A 16,371-nucleotide genomic window follows, 5' to 3' on the forward strand; every position below is an offset into this window, starting at 1 on the left:
GGACAGCGTTATCCTGTGATATTTTACCAGTGTTTTCCACTGCATGATGGCATCTAGCGAAGATTAAGGCAGAACAGGTCCGTCTGTAATTTTGTGACTACATTTTACTTACTGAAGAAGAAAAGATAACTGACAATTAAGTATTTGGGATGTCACTGAGAGAACATGTGCAACTAATCAATGGTATCCTTTGGGAACATGATTTTATAAAGCTGATAAGGTAGAAAAATCAGGGTTTCATGATTTGTGTTGCATGATGATAATTGCACCTTTTCACTAAAAGAGACATTTCTCCTGGAGTAAACACTGAGCTTGCAGGGGATGCTGGCACTTGTGCTATTGTTTTCCTGCCCCCACTCAGGTAGTTTTTTGGTAAATGTTTTCATAAAGCTTGAGATTGTTTCCATTCTTTGCTTAGAATGATATTTCGAAAGGAATATCTGATCTATTTTAAGGAAAGTCATTTGTTCTTCTGTAACTGGGTAACGTTGTAAAAAAAATAATCATTATTTTTTGCTCCTTACAAGGTACACTCAGGTGCCCCGTTTTAATGCTTACAGAGTTGGATATAGTCATAGCAAAGTCTGTTACATAGTATATCACCCACTTGTTACAGCTCTTTGATTTAACCCCATTTCCTATCTGCATCTTAGTAGTAACCTGATTTATAGTGTGTGTACTTCCTAAGTGATAAATTGGATGGAAATTTCTTTACTGTATTTTTCTGTTAATTTTATAGCATCTTCAGTCTGCGTGTGTATGAAAGAGCAACTAAAAGATGGTTAGAACCCAGATATTTAGGAGTTCTCATGATGCCCACTCTTCTCATACATAGGCCATTTTTCCTAGTTTTGTTACACAGATTCCTTCTCTGCTGGTTTGGATGGTACTTTCTTTTTGCTGGTGAGGCTTTGAAAATTGCTACCATCCTGACAGAATGGTTAGTTACCTTAAAGACCATGTCATGTCCTCCCCTGCCTTGTTCCATGCTTGGTACCCACTGTTGAGTGACCTCTTCTTATGGAAATGATTTTAAATCTCCTAGTCATTTTCATTGCTTGGTAGGTGTAGGGCACTAGGGCTTCTTCAGCTCAACTCTGCAGTAATTGAGTTTAAATCTTATTTTTCCCTCATTTTTGGCTGACCCTCAGAACCAGAGCCTGTTGAATTCTAGAGTAGCATATAGAAGACACAGAAGCCATAAATATAACCTGCTTTCTAAATCCAGTACAGCAGTAGATTTTAGTCTTTCAAAAGAAATCCTCCACCAAGGGAACCTCACAACCCGACAGATACTTTCAGCTGCAGCCTGGAGCTGAAAGCACTCATGAATTCTAATCGCAAGGTGGCACACACTCCAGTGGGGTTCTAATTGACAAAGAGGCAGAAAACTGAGACGAGAAGGCGCACATGTCCTTTGAGGAGCTGGCGTCCCGCACAGGCCCAGCAGTGCTTCAGGCTCCAGGCCAGATGAAGAGTGTGCCCAGCCACGTGGCTGCCACCCTGGGCTATAAGCTCGTGTCCTTGTCTAGGTCGCCAGGTGCCTGTGAACCCCCTGCCACTGGCAGCATGTTTAGATACATACATATGTGTATTTTTCAGCAAGCCAGATTCTCAGCTTTCATCATTTTCAAAGGGATCCACAAATCGTAGCAGACTAAGAGGCTGTGTTTGTTAGATGGACACTAATCCAAACTTCCAAAATCGATAAAATAGTTTTTTAGGAACTGATACAACAGAAAGATTCAAAGGGAACAGAATTAACATTTATTGAATGCAATTGTGTGCCAGGGATTCCTGGAGACGTCATCTGATCCTCACAGTAACCTCTCAGGTAGACAGAGGAGGTGTTTGGACCCAGGCCTTGCTCTCAAGGCACATACTTCCTGTGACATACACCACACTGCCTCTCTGAAGAATGAAAATGACTAACCACTGAAGATTAATCAAAAAGAAAGATAAGCAAGCTAAAACAGCAGGGATATATGATTTGATTCAAAAATGTAATTGATAAGCTCTTAATTAAAAATGTAATATTTTTAAATTAAGAGCTTGTCTATTGAGTAAGATTGGGTGCTTTAAATCTTACTGGGGTTCCAAGCCTGTTGGCTGGCCCAGGGTGCAGCTTCAAAGAGTGTTCCTTCTTGACAAAAGCTTTTCAAGAAACTGGATAAGATTTAAATGAAACAGTCGTGAGGCCCCACTTCACTGCTGGGTCTCTCATGGAATTAGATCATGTGTTTATGAACCAAAGATTTGGTTAAGTAATTTAATTTCTGTTTTACATCTCTGTACTAATGACGGTCATTTCACTTGTACCTACTGTATTAAATTAGATAAATTCTACTATATTACCCTCTATCTCTGTTTGGGGTTAAGTATTAATTATTTTCTTATAAGTCTTCTTGACAGATTTTAGGAAATATTCTCTCCACATACCTGAATGATTAACTCACCACCCTGCCAATGCTGCTTTCTTATAACTGTAAATCCTGAAATCCAAACTGGTAATTGTTTTGTGGAAAATATTATTTGAGAATATTCAGTGAACATTTAACAAAAATGCTCATGGACTTTTGGAGTATTCTATATTCTCTTTTTTTGGCAAGTATATCTGACCTAAAACAGTGTGATCATCTGTTTGGATTCTCTGTTTGGGGAGGCTGAGCAGGATTAATTCCCATCCTGGTGTTGCAGTGTAAACAGCTTTTGCCTGTCTTTTGTCATTAATGATCATGCTGTAGATGTAGCCAGTGCATTGTAAGCCAATCTGTCAAGGCAAATAAACAATTCACCTTGTTAAAATTCCCTAAATCTTGCATTAATAAAACCAAAGTAACCCCCTGAACACTCAGGAGATGTCTTCCTCCATACTGCAGTGATGGATGACATGTCTAAAGATCCTGGAAATTAAGTAGTTCAGGTCATTAAAAGTGTCCCACACTTGTTATTGATTTAATTTATTTTAAAAGGTGGGGGTGGAGATAAGAATGTTCCCCCCTCTCCTGTTCTCTTTTTTTTTAATCTGAAAGCTACCACTTGTTCATATAATTAAAACTATTGCCTGGGTGAGCAGCTCTGTATTTGTTACAACATTAAGCTTTATTATTCAAATGGGTGTTATACTTTTAAACAGAGATCTAGAAATGAGTAGATAATCATTGCAACTTGTATTACAGCAAAAATTCCTTGGAACTAATAAATGTGTCTCATGAGTCTTAGTACTTTTGATGACCTTCTGGGCACCCCAAAAATGTCCTCAGGTAAAAATTTAGATGAAGGTCAAATGATTTGAAGGAAATTAACTGAAATAGTAATGAAAGTATGCCTCTGGATAGAGGAAGGGTTTTTTTCTCTCCATTTTATGAATTTTTCATTTTTTCACTTTATAATCAAGAAAAGAGTAAACATTTTAGATGGACAGATCAGTGGGTGGTTGGAGGATGGATGGGAAAGCATTTAGAGAGTGCAGAGTTTTTCAGTTCCTTATCACTACATGCTAAGGCAAGTTTAAGTTATGTGTGTGTTTACTTGTTTATCACTAATTATCTCCAGCAGTCCCCACTCTGCTGGACCCATGGTATTCACTGCCATATCCTGGTGCCTAACATAACAGATGCTCAGTAAATACTTGTTTAATGAAAAAAGTATAACCCTAAATACTTTTCTTTTCCTCTCTTTTTTATTTCTTAAGCTTTGGTGGGTACAGTGGGCTATGTAAGGAATTGTAAGAGCCCTAGGCAAGGCTGGCTGTCCAGACGACCCCTCTCCAGAGACAGAACAGCAGAAGGGTTGAACACTAGTGTAGGACTGAGGTCTGCTGCTACGATTGGTGACCTCTGTAGTAGCTCAGTCCGTTTATATGTCCTAACTGGGTCACAGCATTCCAAAACCCTGTGAGACATGGGACAGTTCCGAATGTAAGCTGTGGCTGAAAACAGTGCATTATATAGAATTATTTATATACAAGATACGATGTGACCTTCCTTTTGTCATTTGTTTTGTAGCTTTTGCGTCGTCCTGCCTAGCTGTTCCTCATCAGCTGCGTGATTGACATTTCATCATCAATCTCATTGTTATTTAAACAATGTGTGCTTATGGGGGGAGAAGCCATGGTACATTATAATAATGACCCTTAAGAATAGTTATATTAATTTCAGAGATTATTGCTCGATGTTTGATGCATTTTCCATGGTCTTTGTGAAAAAAAAAGGGGGGGTGGGTAGGAAGGGTAAGACAATCATTTCTCTGGCAGACTCTTTCAAAAATGACTATATATGAAAATGCACTCTTATAGTTCTCCATTAGATTTCTCCTGAAACTGCATAATTTGGATATCTGAGGGCTGACATGGTTATGCCATTATGCCAGCTATTTAGCTGGGCTCCCTAAGTGGAAGAAGTCTATAGATTTTTTTCAGTATATACACTGATTTACACTTAGTGTAAAATTGTTACTGACCCTTTAAGTGGAGCTGTCCAAATAGCAGTAAATGTTGGTTGATCCTATTGCTGAAACACGTGATAGCTGAAGGATCTTGACTAAATATTCCAGTTAAAAAAGCCATGTATAGTATTTCCTAAACAACAGCAGTCTCTTATACACACACACACACACACACATAATCAGACCACTTTATCACTCAATTAGGAAGACTTGATCTAACTATCTTAGCAGTATTCTTGATGTTCCCAGGTTTTCTGAAATACTAACACTTTATTAGAACCTCCTTGAAGGCAGGAACTTTGTCTACCTGGTGGCCAACTGTCTCGCCCCTTAGTCAGCATCTGGAGTAACGTAGGTGCACTGTAAATGCTGGCTGGTGAAATGGAGCATTTGCTGACACTGAATAGCATGCATGTTGGCCTGAATTCCTGGTGGGTGAAATGGGGACCACTCTCATTTTGCTTTTGGGTCATAATGTTGGTAAGAACTTTGACGGATGGTTATGACTTTTTGAAATAGTTTATTGGCTGGATTGCCTAGCAAACTTCACTTTCTCATTCTGTTGTCTACTTTCACAGGCTGTCATTCTAGAAAATGAAGAACTCCCCAAACTGTTTCTTGACTTCCTAAACGTGCGACATTTGCCCTCTCTACCAAAGGCAGAGAGTTGTGGGTAAGAGTGGTTGTTTACCTATTGGACATGTATCTTAAGTTACATTTCAGTCATTTACTGACCTAACCAGTCATTTACTGGTGCCAGAAGGGCCAGCCCGGCCACACACGTGCTATGGGCTCAGGACAGCACTCACTCACCCTGCCTGAAGTCAAAGGAATTCCTCCTGCGTTCTTGTGCCCATATTACAGCCAGATGACCACTGCTCAGGTTTAGACGTGAAGAACTGACTTTTTAAATTATGCTGCTATATGGAATGTTGTTATATCATGGGGATTATAAATCTACATAGCCTTTTACAGACTAATTATTTGTGGACTCTTGGGCAAAGTCTGTATCCCGTTGGCATGTATATTCACATGATTTTAAAGCTGTAAGTGATCTTAGAGATGATTTTACCCAACTCCCTTCATTTTAGAGTTGCACAAACTGAGACCAGGAATGAAGTGCCTTCCCAAGATCTCTTGCCTTGGAGCTGGCAGAGCCCAGGCCTCTTGTGTAAGCTCCTTCCCCACTGTCCTGCTGCCTCTCCCTCAGGACCTTCTAAATGCAGGGCTGCCGATCCTAATCCTCTTTTCCCAAGAAACCAGATATTTGATCTCATCAGCAATTGGGAAAAGTTGTTCTGCAGAATTAAGTCTGAAATAAGCCACTCGCTCAGCTCTGGGCACCTGACTGTGTTGAGTTGGCTTGCGAAGGCAGTCAACAGCATCCCCAACATGTTAAATCTGTTTACAAAGAACCAAGTCATCACAAACTCTCTACCAATGCAAGTTGGGGAGAGGTGTTTATCCATTTTCTTGCTGCTTCCAGATGTGCCTGAAGGACCCACACTAACTGCAAGACATTTAAGCTAACCACACCCAGAGTCGTGTTAAACCCCAGCTGTCTGCTGGTGAGAGGCTACCAACACCTGTCACAGCTCCCTCACCAGCCGGCTTTGCTTGGGGCCACCTTCCACTCATCCCAGAACAAGAACACACACCCCACTCAGCAAATCGTATGCATGGTCACTGCGCCTTCTTCCAACTAGCATGCATTTGCTGGGAGATTGGTCTTCATGTGTGGTTGTGTGTTTTTAAGAAGAAATATTGGGAACGAAGTGAGTGAAATCTTTTCTTCATTATATAAGTCCAAAAGGAAAACCATGGGATTTTTAAGTGATCTTCGGGAAAATTGAAATGCAAGAATGTTACAGTCTTAACGTTTCCTTAAAATGAGGCATCAGCAATGCCGTGACTCTGTGAAAATACCTGACTTTTCAAAATGTCTCCCACTTCAGAGCTCTGAGAATACTGGCTGTTTCTTCCTTTGTTGGCATAAATACTGACCCAATTCATATGGTCTTTCTCTTTTCTTTAAAAATAATTTTAGATCTTTTGATGAGACAGAATCTGAAGAGTCAAGGTAAGAACAAATTCCAGTCAATCAGGAGTTACACCAACCAAGAATAGGACTATGGCTTTGTTAAATGTTTAATTGCCATCGTCCAAGTGTTTCAAGTCATGATTTTGTTGAAGACCGTTGTTAGGAAATTGATTTTAAGATTATAAATATTTAATGGGAAGTTACAGAAGAACAAGTCACATTTAACAGCGAAGAAATAAAACCCTATGTTGTTTCATACAAGTAATAAGAATACTATTTCATCAATAACCAGACTATAAGATATAAAAAAAAAAACAAAAATGCTTTTCAGCAATGATTTACGGTATAGATTGTATATCTACTTCAAGTTCTACAAAGACACGTTTGGAAGACGTATGCTGCTAGTTCGTTCCTCCAACTCTGCTTTGCTGTTATTCCCGCAACCGTAAGATGCAGAAACCTTGAGATGTCCCCGCACAGCAGTTTGATCCCCTCAAAGCTAGTTTGTAGTGTTTTCTGTTTACCGTCGTCCCCTGATGCTGACATGCCTGTTCTTGACCTTTCCAGCAAACTGTCCCACCAGCCGGTGCTGCTGTTCCTCAGGGATCCATACGTCTTGCCTGCAGCCAGCGGTAATCAAACCTGTCATCTGCTAACAGCTCTTTACTGATCTGACCCTGCACCACATAAACCACGTTTTTAATACAGGTCTAACAGAGTGACATTGGTCCGGGGCTTAATAATCTGCCAATAAACCAGTGCTCTTGGTGTAAGAGACATTGAGAATTTTAATTGGGGCAGGCCTTTCAGGAGGAAATGTAATTTTTTCTTTCTCTCTTGCCAGGCTGTTTTAAATTAGAGTAATAAGGGGGAAAGGTATTTATTGTCCTTAATTTTTTTTGGTGGTGTTATTTTGACCTCTGTTGGGTAATTTTTTTTTTTTTAACAAATGCTAGGGTTTGAATTCAAGGCCCTGGCCCTTTTTTAAAAATGTTTCTTCCCCAAAGCTGTGTCTACAGTGCATGGGTATCTCCATTTAGATTACAGCATCTTTGATGGTCAAATATACATTTTAAAAAGTTGTATATTTAAGTATAATGAATTAATTTAAGTATAACTTTAATTCAGTATTTTAGCCTGAGTCCTTTTTTTGTGCCAAGAAATTCATATTATTCGGAGTCCCTCTCAAAGTGTTCTGAGTAGATTCTCAGACATTATCTCATTTAATTTCCTTAACAACCTCATGAAATAGGCAGGGCAGGCATCATCATTCACACTTGAGAAAACTGGGGCTCAGGGGGGTCCCTGACTTGCCCAGGTTCACATGTGTGGTGGGCGGATCCCGTTTTGCCCAATTTCTCCTTTGCGTACAGTGAATTTTCAGCCTTTGTTTCAGAGAGTAACCAGAGCATAGTAAATAAATAGCAATAGGTAAATTACCTATTGAAACCATTCCTCCATTCTGATAATAAGCAGTTATCACCAGCAAGAGAGAGGGGACTGTTCTCTGTGGCAGGGATGCTGGTACTCATGTCACCTGCTTAGCTGTCAGTTTAAAGGACGCTGGCTAGGGCACAGCCCTGCTCTGTTGAGGGACTGTTCTAGCAGAGAAAGCTGCCTTTGCTGTACACAAATAAGGTCTCATAGTATTTTCCCTATAGAATCCTTTCAGTGAGGAGTAATTATCTATCTTTAGCATTTGCTTCCCATCTAACAAATAGGGATGGTGTATTAGTTGATACTATGTTAACAAGATGTTACATGTAACAAATATCATTTTACCTAGTCTAGATTAAATTGGCAGTGTTTTATAAAGTATTTGTACTAGGTTTTAAAAATGGTTCCACAAGTACTTTTTCCAGGTACTGTTTTTGCTCTGATAGTTCATGCATTTGACTGAAATTCCTGTAAAAGTGTAGAGTGGAATGATCATTGTGGACTGGAATGGCCAGGATGCTTTATGGAAGAGGGAATATATTTTACGATCCTTAAATCTGATGCATCCAGCTTATTAAGGAGCATGTGCTGTGTACCTGGCTTGATGGTGAAGGACAGGAGGAACTTTCTGAGAAGGCGCATCAGGGCAAATGTCTGGAGTTGGAAAGAGGAAGAAGTATGGGTCATTGGTAGAATGTTGATGCAGCTGAATGACTTGCACAGAGAGGGGATTCCTGTTTGAGAGTAAATGAAAGTCATGGGATTGATGGACAGGATGCAACCAGGTATGGAAGGGCCAGATACTAGATCTACTTTCGAGAAACTTCGACCCACCCAATATCATTAATCAGATTCTTGTCGTCTTAGAAGCATTATAGTAGCGACATATTCTTGCAAATCTTTAGCATTTAATTTAAAGATAAATTTTACTGGCCTCATATGTTTGTGTTATAAGGCCTCTTAACAAAATGTTGAGGTTCCTATTCCAGAGGAGTCTGAATATGGATGTACCTTTACAGGTACAGTGACACCCACAAAATTAGAGGAGTGTCTGTCTTTAAAATTCTGACAGTTAAGCACTATCCTCTTATAAAAATGCTAAAACTAAAACATTATTGTCTTAGTATATGCTTATTGGCCTTTGTTTTGATTTTTCTGGGAAATTCGTAGCAGCTCTCACCCAGGTCCCCAGAGACTGCAATGTGGCTAACCTCTGCGACGTTTTTCTGTCCTCCTCTGACTTGACTTCTCATCGTCTTTAGCCGCTGTTGGCCACTTTCTCCTCCATCAAACACCATCTCCCTTTGGCTTTCCCACTTTTCTGCTTTTCTTCCAGGCTCTGGCAGTTCAACCAAAGGCTGTCCTAGACCCTCTGCTCTTCTCATTTTACTTGAGAAATGACTGTGGCTGGGATTACCTTGCGTATACAGCTGAGTCACAAGATTGTTCTTCCATCCCGACCCTCTCTGCGAGCTCCAGGCTGTCACCGTGGTTGCCAAGGTCCCCTGTGGGTGGGGCCCTGGCTCACGTTTCTGCCGGGACCCCCTTGCACACTCTGGTCCATCCTCATTGCAGTTTTCTCTGGGCCTGAGCTGTGTTGAGCCCAGTCACCTCAGGGCCCCTGCTGCTGCTTCCTTCTCAAACCCTCTCCTTGTCCTCACACATCGTTGGCCTTTCGTCTTTCAGGTGCAACTTCAGAGAGCCTTTGCTGACTCTCCTTTCAAGTAGCCTCCAAGAGCACCTCCACCACATCCACTTTTTCTTTAAGCTTAACAATAAATGTTTCTAAAAATAAATGAAAACCAACAAAAATAACAACAAATCCTATCCTAAATCTCTTTCCTCTTCATCAACTCTCAGTGAGAAACAAAGGCAAGTGCAGTTTTCTGAGTAATTCAAGCAGTAATGGACATTATATTAAATGATGCATATAATAAAGCCAAAATCTGGTTAGAGTGGAGTGGAACAGGGGGAAAAAAAAGACCTCGGATTATCTCATCATTGGTTACTAGTTGGTGGACCTTGTTATAAAATATCTCTGTTCCATTCACTTTTATCTGAGCACCCTATTGACTTCCTTTATAACAATGATCACGGATTGTGTTTCCTTTCCTCTCTCTCTTTCTCTCTCTTATATTCACCCTCTAAATCTCCAGCATCTGGCATATGCTCAGCATTTGCTGGACAGTGAATACAGGGCCTAGGCATGTGCTGTTCCCTCTGCCGGGAATGCCCTTCCTCCAGACACCCTCACAGCTGCTGCATCACATCCCTCAAATGGCACCTTCACGCAAAGGTCCTTCCTCACCTTCCCATCCCCTGTCACTCTCTGTCCTCATGCCCTGCTTTATTTTTTCTCCTTGCCTTTAAACCACTGCTTGACCTATTAGAGTGCTCTAATTACCCGGAGTGTTTAATGTTACCTTCTTTTTGTCCTTTTTTGCTGATCTTATTTATTTGAATCAAAATGTTTTAAGCTAAATATGCTTCAAATAGACTTTTTATATTTTGGGTGGCAAAGGATAAATGCATATATGCTAATGCATGCAATATGTCTAAATTTAGGTTATTGAAAATTAACAACTTCATTTATGGCTATTGGTTTCAATTCATATTTGTGTGGAAGAAATACATTTAGAATTAAAATTGACTTAGCTAAATCATTGATTTTGGATGGGATCTAAATATGTAGGTGAAAGTCTGATGACAAACTTTTAAGGATACCTTTTTCAAAAAATCATGTTACTTCATGTTAGGTAAAAGCAACCATTAAAAAAATCAAGTGTCATCAACCAAAAGTAACTGAGTACTTGTGTACTGGAGATATTTTAAAAACGTATTTTGCTTGTTTATTCACTTGTCTTCCTGACTGATGTGTAAGTTCCACGGTGTGGGCAGGCACTGTTACGTATGTTCCCAGTAATTAGACAGTGCTTGGTACGTAATAATAGCTGGTACTTACCGTGTGCCAAATTCAGGCCCAAGCACTTTGTTTCATTCATCAATTTTTACAATGCTCTTTAGATGGGTACTCTGAAGAAATACCTCACCAGTCTTGTTGAATCCATCACCACTTTGAACTTGCTCCAGTCCACTCCCTGAATGGCAGTCGGAGTCATCTCTTCCAAACGTTTCATTTCTGTCTTACTCTGCTTAAAATCCTTCAGTAGCTTCTCACTGCTTTTCAGATAAAGTCAGACTTCCTGTCCATTCTTACCAGGCTTGAATTCTCCCCCTGCCCTCACAGCCACTCCTCTTGCTACACTCGCCTCCATTCAGGTCGTTGAATCCTGCAGGCACCTGCTTGCCACAGACTTTCCAAGTCCTCTCCTCCCTGATGAGGTCCATTCCCCTTGTATGTGGTTTTACCTAGTAGGTAGTATAGAGATTGGATTAATAAGTGAACATACTGTTTTTTGTCTTAACGTATCAGACTGCTTAAGTCCCTTAATAAATATATGTATTTAAATCCTGGATATAACTGTGTGCAGATTGAAACTGAGAAATGAAACTTCTGGTTTCTGTGATAGATTGATTCCCCTGTTCAAGTTATCCGTTCATATTTTACCTACTCTGATAACTAAAATGTGGTACAACATAAATACACCTCTGAATTTCCTTTGTATCTCCTATAAAAGTGTAGCCGATTTTTCAAGTTTGACAGGATAGCTTTTGTCACAAATGTGCCCTTTTTCATTAGGAAGACAGGCCCCCATCTCACTGCTCTCTCGAAGCTAGTGTAACAGAACAAGCATCCGCAAGTCTGCTCAGCCTCAGCACTGCTGTAAACCACAATGGAAAAACTGCAGCCAAGTATTCCCAGTAGAAATCTTGAAATTCCTTCAAGTATATTGAGATTTTGTTAGAAATTGAATTGCCAGTGTAATCCATCTTCCTTGTGAGAAAACATTCAGATAAAGAGCTGGGGCTGAGCAGCATTAACCATTAGAACATCCCTTAAATCAATAAGCTACAAATCTGGCCATGCTTTCCTGCAGCACCTGGTGCTACACAAACGTGGCTTGAGGCTGAAGCAGTGTGACTGATGGCACATCCGAAACGAGGGCCAACTGTACAGTGATGCAGACTAAGTTATGCCTGGGCCTCACCTCGTTACATCCTTCAGAACACAGTTGTGTTTTATTGATGTGCATAAGAAACGCAGTTTTCCTTTTGTTTTCCAGATTTTCCCAATGTGGTTATTGAAGGAGTTCTCCATGGGATATTTTACCCTCATCTACAGCCCAGGTAGAAACCCTTCCATGGCTAGAAGAAGCTGAGGCAAGTTTCGAAGGCGCAGTGAAGGAAATCGATACCTACCAAATTAACCCAAACTCTCTGACATAACTGCTCTCGCTAGTGGTGAAATTCACAGCCCCAGCTTAATTCAAGGCAGGGACATTTCCATTAGAATGGTGCTTTAAAAATAGAAACTGAACCTGGACGGTGCTGAAGGTTAAGGCCAAGTGTTTTAAGAAGTAGAATGTAGCTGCCAATTTAGAAACCCAGGAGAAGGAGGCTGGAGAGGATCCTGAGGGATATAGGGGTAACAGATCAGTTCCTCCCTACTGCAGTCGCACCATTTGCTGATTGAAAATCTTATCCTGAATCACAATGAGACTGATCAACTTTGGTAGCTTTTTGGTTTAGATTTTATGATACACTAATCTTTTCGTCATGAGCTTTTTCTCAGCCAGTAATGGATACATTCTGAAGTGCTGGCACCAGGATAGTATCACAGAAACACACTGTGCTAAACATCAGGAAGGAACTAAACTGGAAATTAAATTTTACTTGCAATATTAGGGCATTTTTTAAAATTATGGCATTTTTATTTATGTTATAGTGGAGTTGCATCATATCCAGGGGTTAGCTTCTAATTTCAGCACTTAAGATAAAATGGTACTGTGTCAGGATTGTCCTTGAAAGTCCTTTAGACTGACGCCATTTTGAAAATCTGTATCCACTACAACCAGTTTTTCCTCTAGTGTTCGAAGAGATGACTGTTTCTTCAGTTGAAGACCAATGGAAGTTGTTGATGTGTTTAGGGACTATTTTGTATAAAAAACACATACCTTTAAACACTAGAATTACATTTAGCCTTGCAAGATGCTTGTCCTCTAAGAGACAGATGAGAACTCAGTGACTAAGGGAACATCAGATTGACAACACTCATCTTGGTTTACTTGAGGACATCCATTCATTGACGAGGTGGTACTACCATGGGATTTATTGTTATTTTCCTTACTCCTCATCATTTCCTTTTCACTGACCTCATATACTGAATTAATGTAGATTAAATGTGTTTGTGATGTAACTCCACTATACATCTTACATTCATATTATGAGTAGTAAAAGTTGAAAGCATATATGCAACCTGTATGTGTGTGCTGTATTTGGGCATTTTCTTGAAAACCAATTAATAGCTAGCTTATTTATGATTATTAGTTTAAGAAGCTTCTGTGTGGGAGAAGAAATTTAGATTTAAAACAACTAAATCATGGTTTTTGATTAAGATCTAAATATAGAAGTTTAAAGCTTGCTGAAAACTCTTAGAGATATATTTATAATAGATGTGTTACTCTATGCTGGAAACAAGCAAAAACTAATAATCAAGTGTCATCAACCAAAAATGACTGAATAGTCAAGTTTTGGAGATATTTTTAGATGTTTTTGTTATTAACTATTTTGAGTTCAATAAAAACAAAGAACAAGAATTATTTGAATATGTCTTCTCCTAGGATCTTATTGGAAACACAAATTGCGTCTTGTCTCTTTACACAAACGCACACACATGTAAAAATTCTCACTTATTCACATAGAGATTTATTTCTAATCTGACAAGGTAAGTGTTAAATTACCTGATTTATTAAGCTAATAGCTACTCATTAAGTAGTTCATGATTTACTGAGACAGTAAGAATTTTTAAAAAATAAAGACCAAGCATCATTGGTGGCACACTACTCAAGAAATCTTTCTTGAGAATTAAATTTATTTCATTTTTTAATTTAAACTTTTAATATGTCATTTCATATTCCATTTCAGTTCCAATGCAGGAAATAGAAACTGCAGTAGCTATTTTAAGCAGAATGGAGTAATGAGAAACAGTATTTACAGGATCTTTTGGAAGGATGAGGGGAATGAACTCCTGGTGGGTCTCCAGGCACAACATCCAGAATGCTCCAGCAGTTTCCAGGGAAGCTACAACCTCTACCTTAAGTAGGAATTCAGGGAGCCAGGTGGCTGCTATGGAAGGTATTGAGGTCGAAACACCACTGTAGCTGCAACCCAGGGATCAGCAAGTAGGATCAGGAAGTTACCACCATAACCAGGAAGCTGATGACTGGGCGCTAGAACACAGTGTCCAGCTGTCACCACCTACACCACAGTGGCTTCTCAACACCCATGCCTTTCTTGTCAGCAACCACAACCCAAAGCAGCAGGAAGATGCATTCAACCACTTCCATCCTCTACAGCTCATGAAAGTACGTGCAATTGGTTGAACAGCTTCAGTGGAGTCTTGGAAGGAGCTGAAACTTCCTGGTCTCAGCAGCTCAGAAGTGCACATTGGAAAGATGATGGAATATATTTCCATAGTCAAAAATTTAGTAAAAAACATACAAATATATGTAAAGAGAAAAGTCTTTCCCCATCCTGTCTCCTGTATTCCCAATTCCCCTCCCAGAGACACCACTGTACTTGGTTTACATGTATATATCCAGAAATAGTTCATCTGCATGAAAGCAAATATTGTGTACATTTCCCCTTTTTCACAGAATATGCATTTTTCAAAGCATGGATTCAGAGGCAATAGAGAAGTGAAGAGTAGAGAGAAGAAAACAGAATAAAGGAAAAATCCTATTACCACTTAAGCCAGGATATGGGAGAGCCCTCACTGCTTCATCCCCCATTTCTCAGGTTTGGTGGTTTGCCTGGGGCTGATCTCAGAGTATCCCCCAATTGCTGTTTTATGCAGAGCGGTTCTCAGGCCCACCTCAGTCACCTGGCCATTTTGCATATGGCAGCTCTAGTGTCCTTCCTACTACTCCCCCAACCCCATTTCAAATAGCAGGCCACGTATGCAACCCCAGAAACACTAGACCATTGCTACTTGGTAAATCATTTAGTCATTTCACTTTGAAAAGTGTGGAAATCTCATGATCACAGTTTAGAAGTAGCAAATGACTTTCTTCTCATTTGTCAGCTTTGATCAATTGATAATTGCTCTGGTAAGGATTCTGACACACCTGGTAGAGTGGATATGATCCAAAAACAGAAAATAACAAGTTTTGGCAAGGATGAGAAGACATTGAACACCTTATACATTGCTGGTAGGAATGCAGAATGGTCCCACTTCTTCAAAATGGCATGGCATTTCTTTAAAAAAGTAAACAAAATTACCATATGATCTAGCAACTCCACTTCCAGATGTATACCCATAAGAAGTGAATGCAGGGACTCAAACAGAGATTTCTATACCCCAAGTTCTTGAAAGCACTATTCACAGTAACTGAAAGGTAGAAGCAACTCAAGCGTCCATTGATGGATGAATGGATAAAATGTGTGTACATACAATGGATTATTCAGCCTTAAAAAAGGAGGAAATCTTGACACCTGCTACAACATGGATAAACCTTGACTACATTATGCTCAGTGAAATAAGCCAGTCACAAAAGGACAGCTGCTGCAGGATTCCACTTATATAAGGTACCTAGAATAGTCCAACTCATAGAAACAGAAAATAGAGTGGTGGTTGCCAGGGTCTGGAGGGAGGGGGGAAACTAATTAGTGTTTGAGTTTCAGTTGGGGACGATAAAGTTCTGAAGATGAATGGTGGCAATGGTTATACAACAATGTAAATGTACTTAATGCCACTGAACAATATATTTTAAAATGGTTAAAATAGTACATTTTATGTCATATATATTTTACCACCATTTTTGAAAAACTTTTTAAAGTATTTTGAGTGAGTAGAGGTTGAGTGAGTAAAGGTGTGGTAACCAATTAGTGATCTTTGTCACGGCTGCAGGAGTTTCTGCACACACACCAGGTGCTGGTCTCATATCCCTGGGAACCTCTGAGATCCTGAAACAATAGTTCTAAACCAGAGATGTGCATCAGAAATCACCTAAAACTATGAATCAGTAAATCTGGACTGGGGCCTGTGGTTGGGTACTTAGAAAATCTGCCCAGTTGATTTTCCTACACCCTTGTTAGGAACCACTGTTTGAGGGAGGTGAAAATGTGAGATGGTTCATGAACTCCCCCCCTTCTTTGATGATGATTGACTTTCATGCCTCCTGCAGAATCTGTTATGAGAAGAACATCGACTCAACTCTCAGAGTACTGCATGTGGTCTCAAGGAGAAGGGACTTAGTGTGTTCTGGCTGCTGTGACAGAAATACCAGAGACCGAGTAGCTTATGAAAAACAAACAGTTATTTCTCC

General features: G+C 39.8%; 1 protein-coding gene across 9 annotated transcripts in view; it reads left to right on the forward strand.

Moving 5' to 3' along the window:
• The window catches only part of SNX24 (sorting nexin 24), a 134,356-nt gene extending 120,706 nt beyond the window's left edge, over positions 1–13,650 (forward strand). For 6 of the 9 annotated variants that reach the window (XR_006720669.2, XR_012505611.1, XR_006720667.2 and 3 more), the window contains exons 4-7: positions 5,025–5,119; positions 5,538–6,526; positions 7,055–7,119; positions 12,109–12,159. Coding sequence is in view for 3 of the 9 variants with exons in the window: in XM_010971539.3 (XP_010969841.2) it covers positions 5,025–5,119; positions 5,538–5,617; positions 6,494–6,526; positions 7,055–7,119; positions 12,109–12,204 (369 nt within the window). In the remaining 6 variants the exon portion in view is untranslated. Of the gene's footprint in view, positions 1–5,024; positions 5,120–5,537; positions 6,527–7,054; positions 7,120–12,108 lie in introns of all 9 variants that reach the window. The other 3 variants (XM_074360558.1, XM_010971540.3, XM_010971539.3) reach the window with 2 other exon arrangements.
• Positions 13,651–16,371: the final 2,721 nt, after the last annotated feature.

Source organism: Camelus bactrianus, chromosome 3 (assembly GCF_048773025.1).
Source record: "Camelus bactrianus isolate YW-2024 breed Bactrian camel chromosome 3, ASM4877302v1, whole genome shotgun sequence".
Lineage (NCBI taxonomy): Eukaryota > Metazoa > Chordata > Mammalia > Artiodactyla > Camelidae > Camelus > Camelus bactrianus.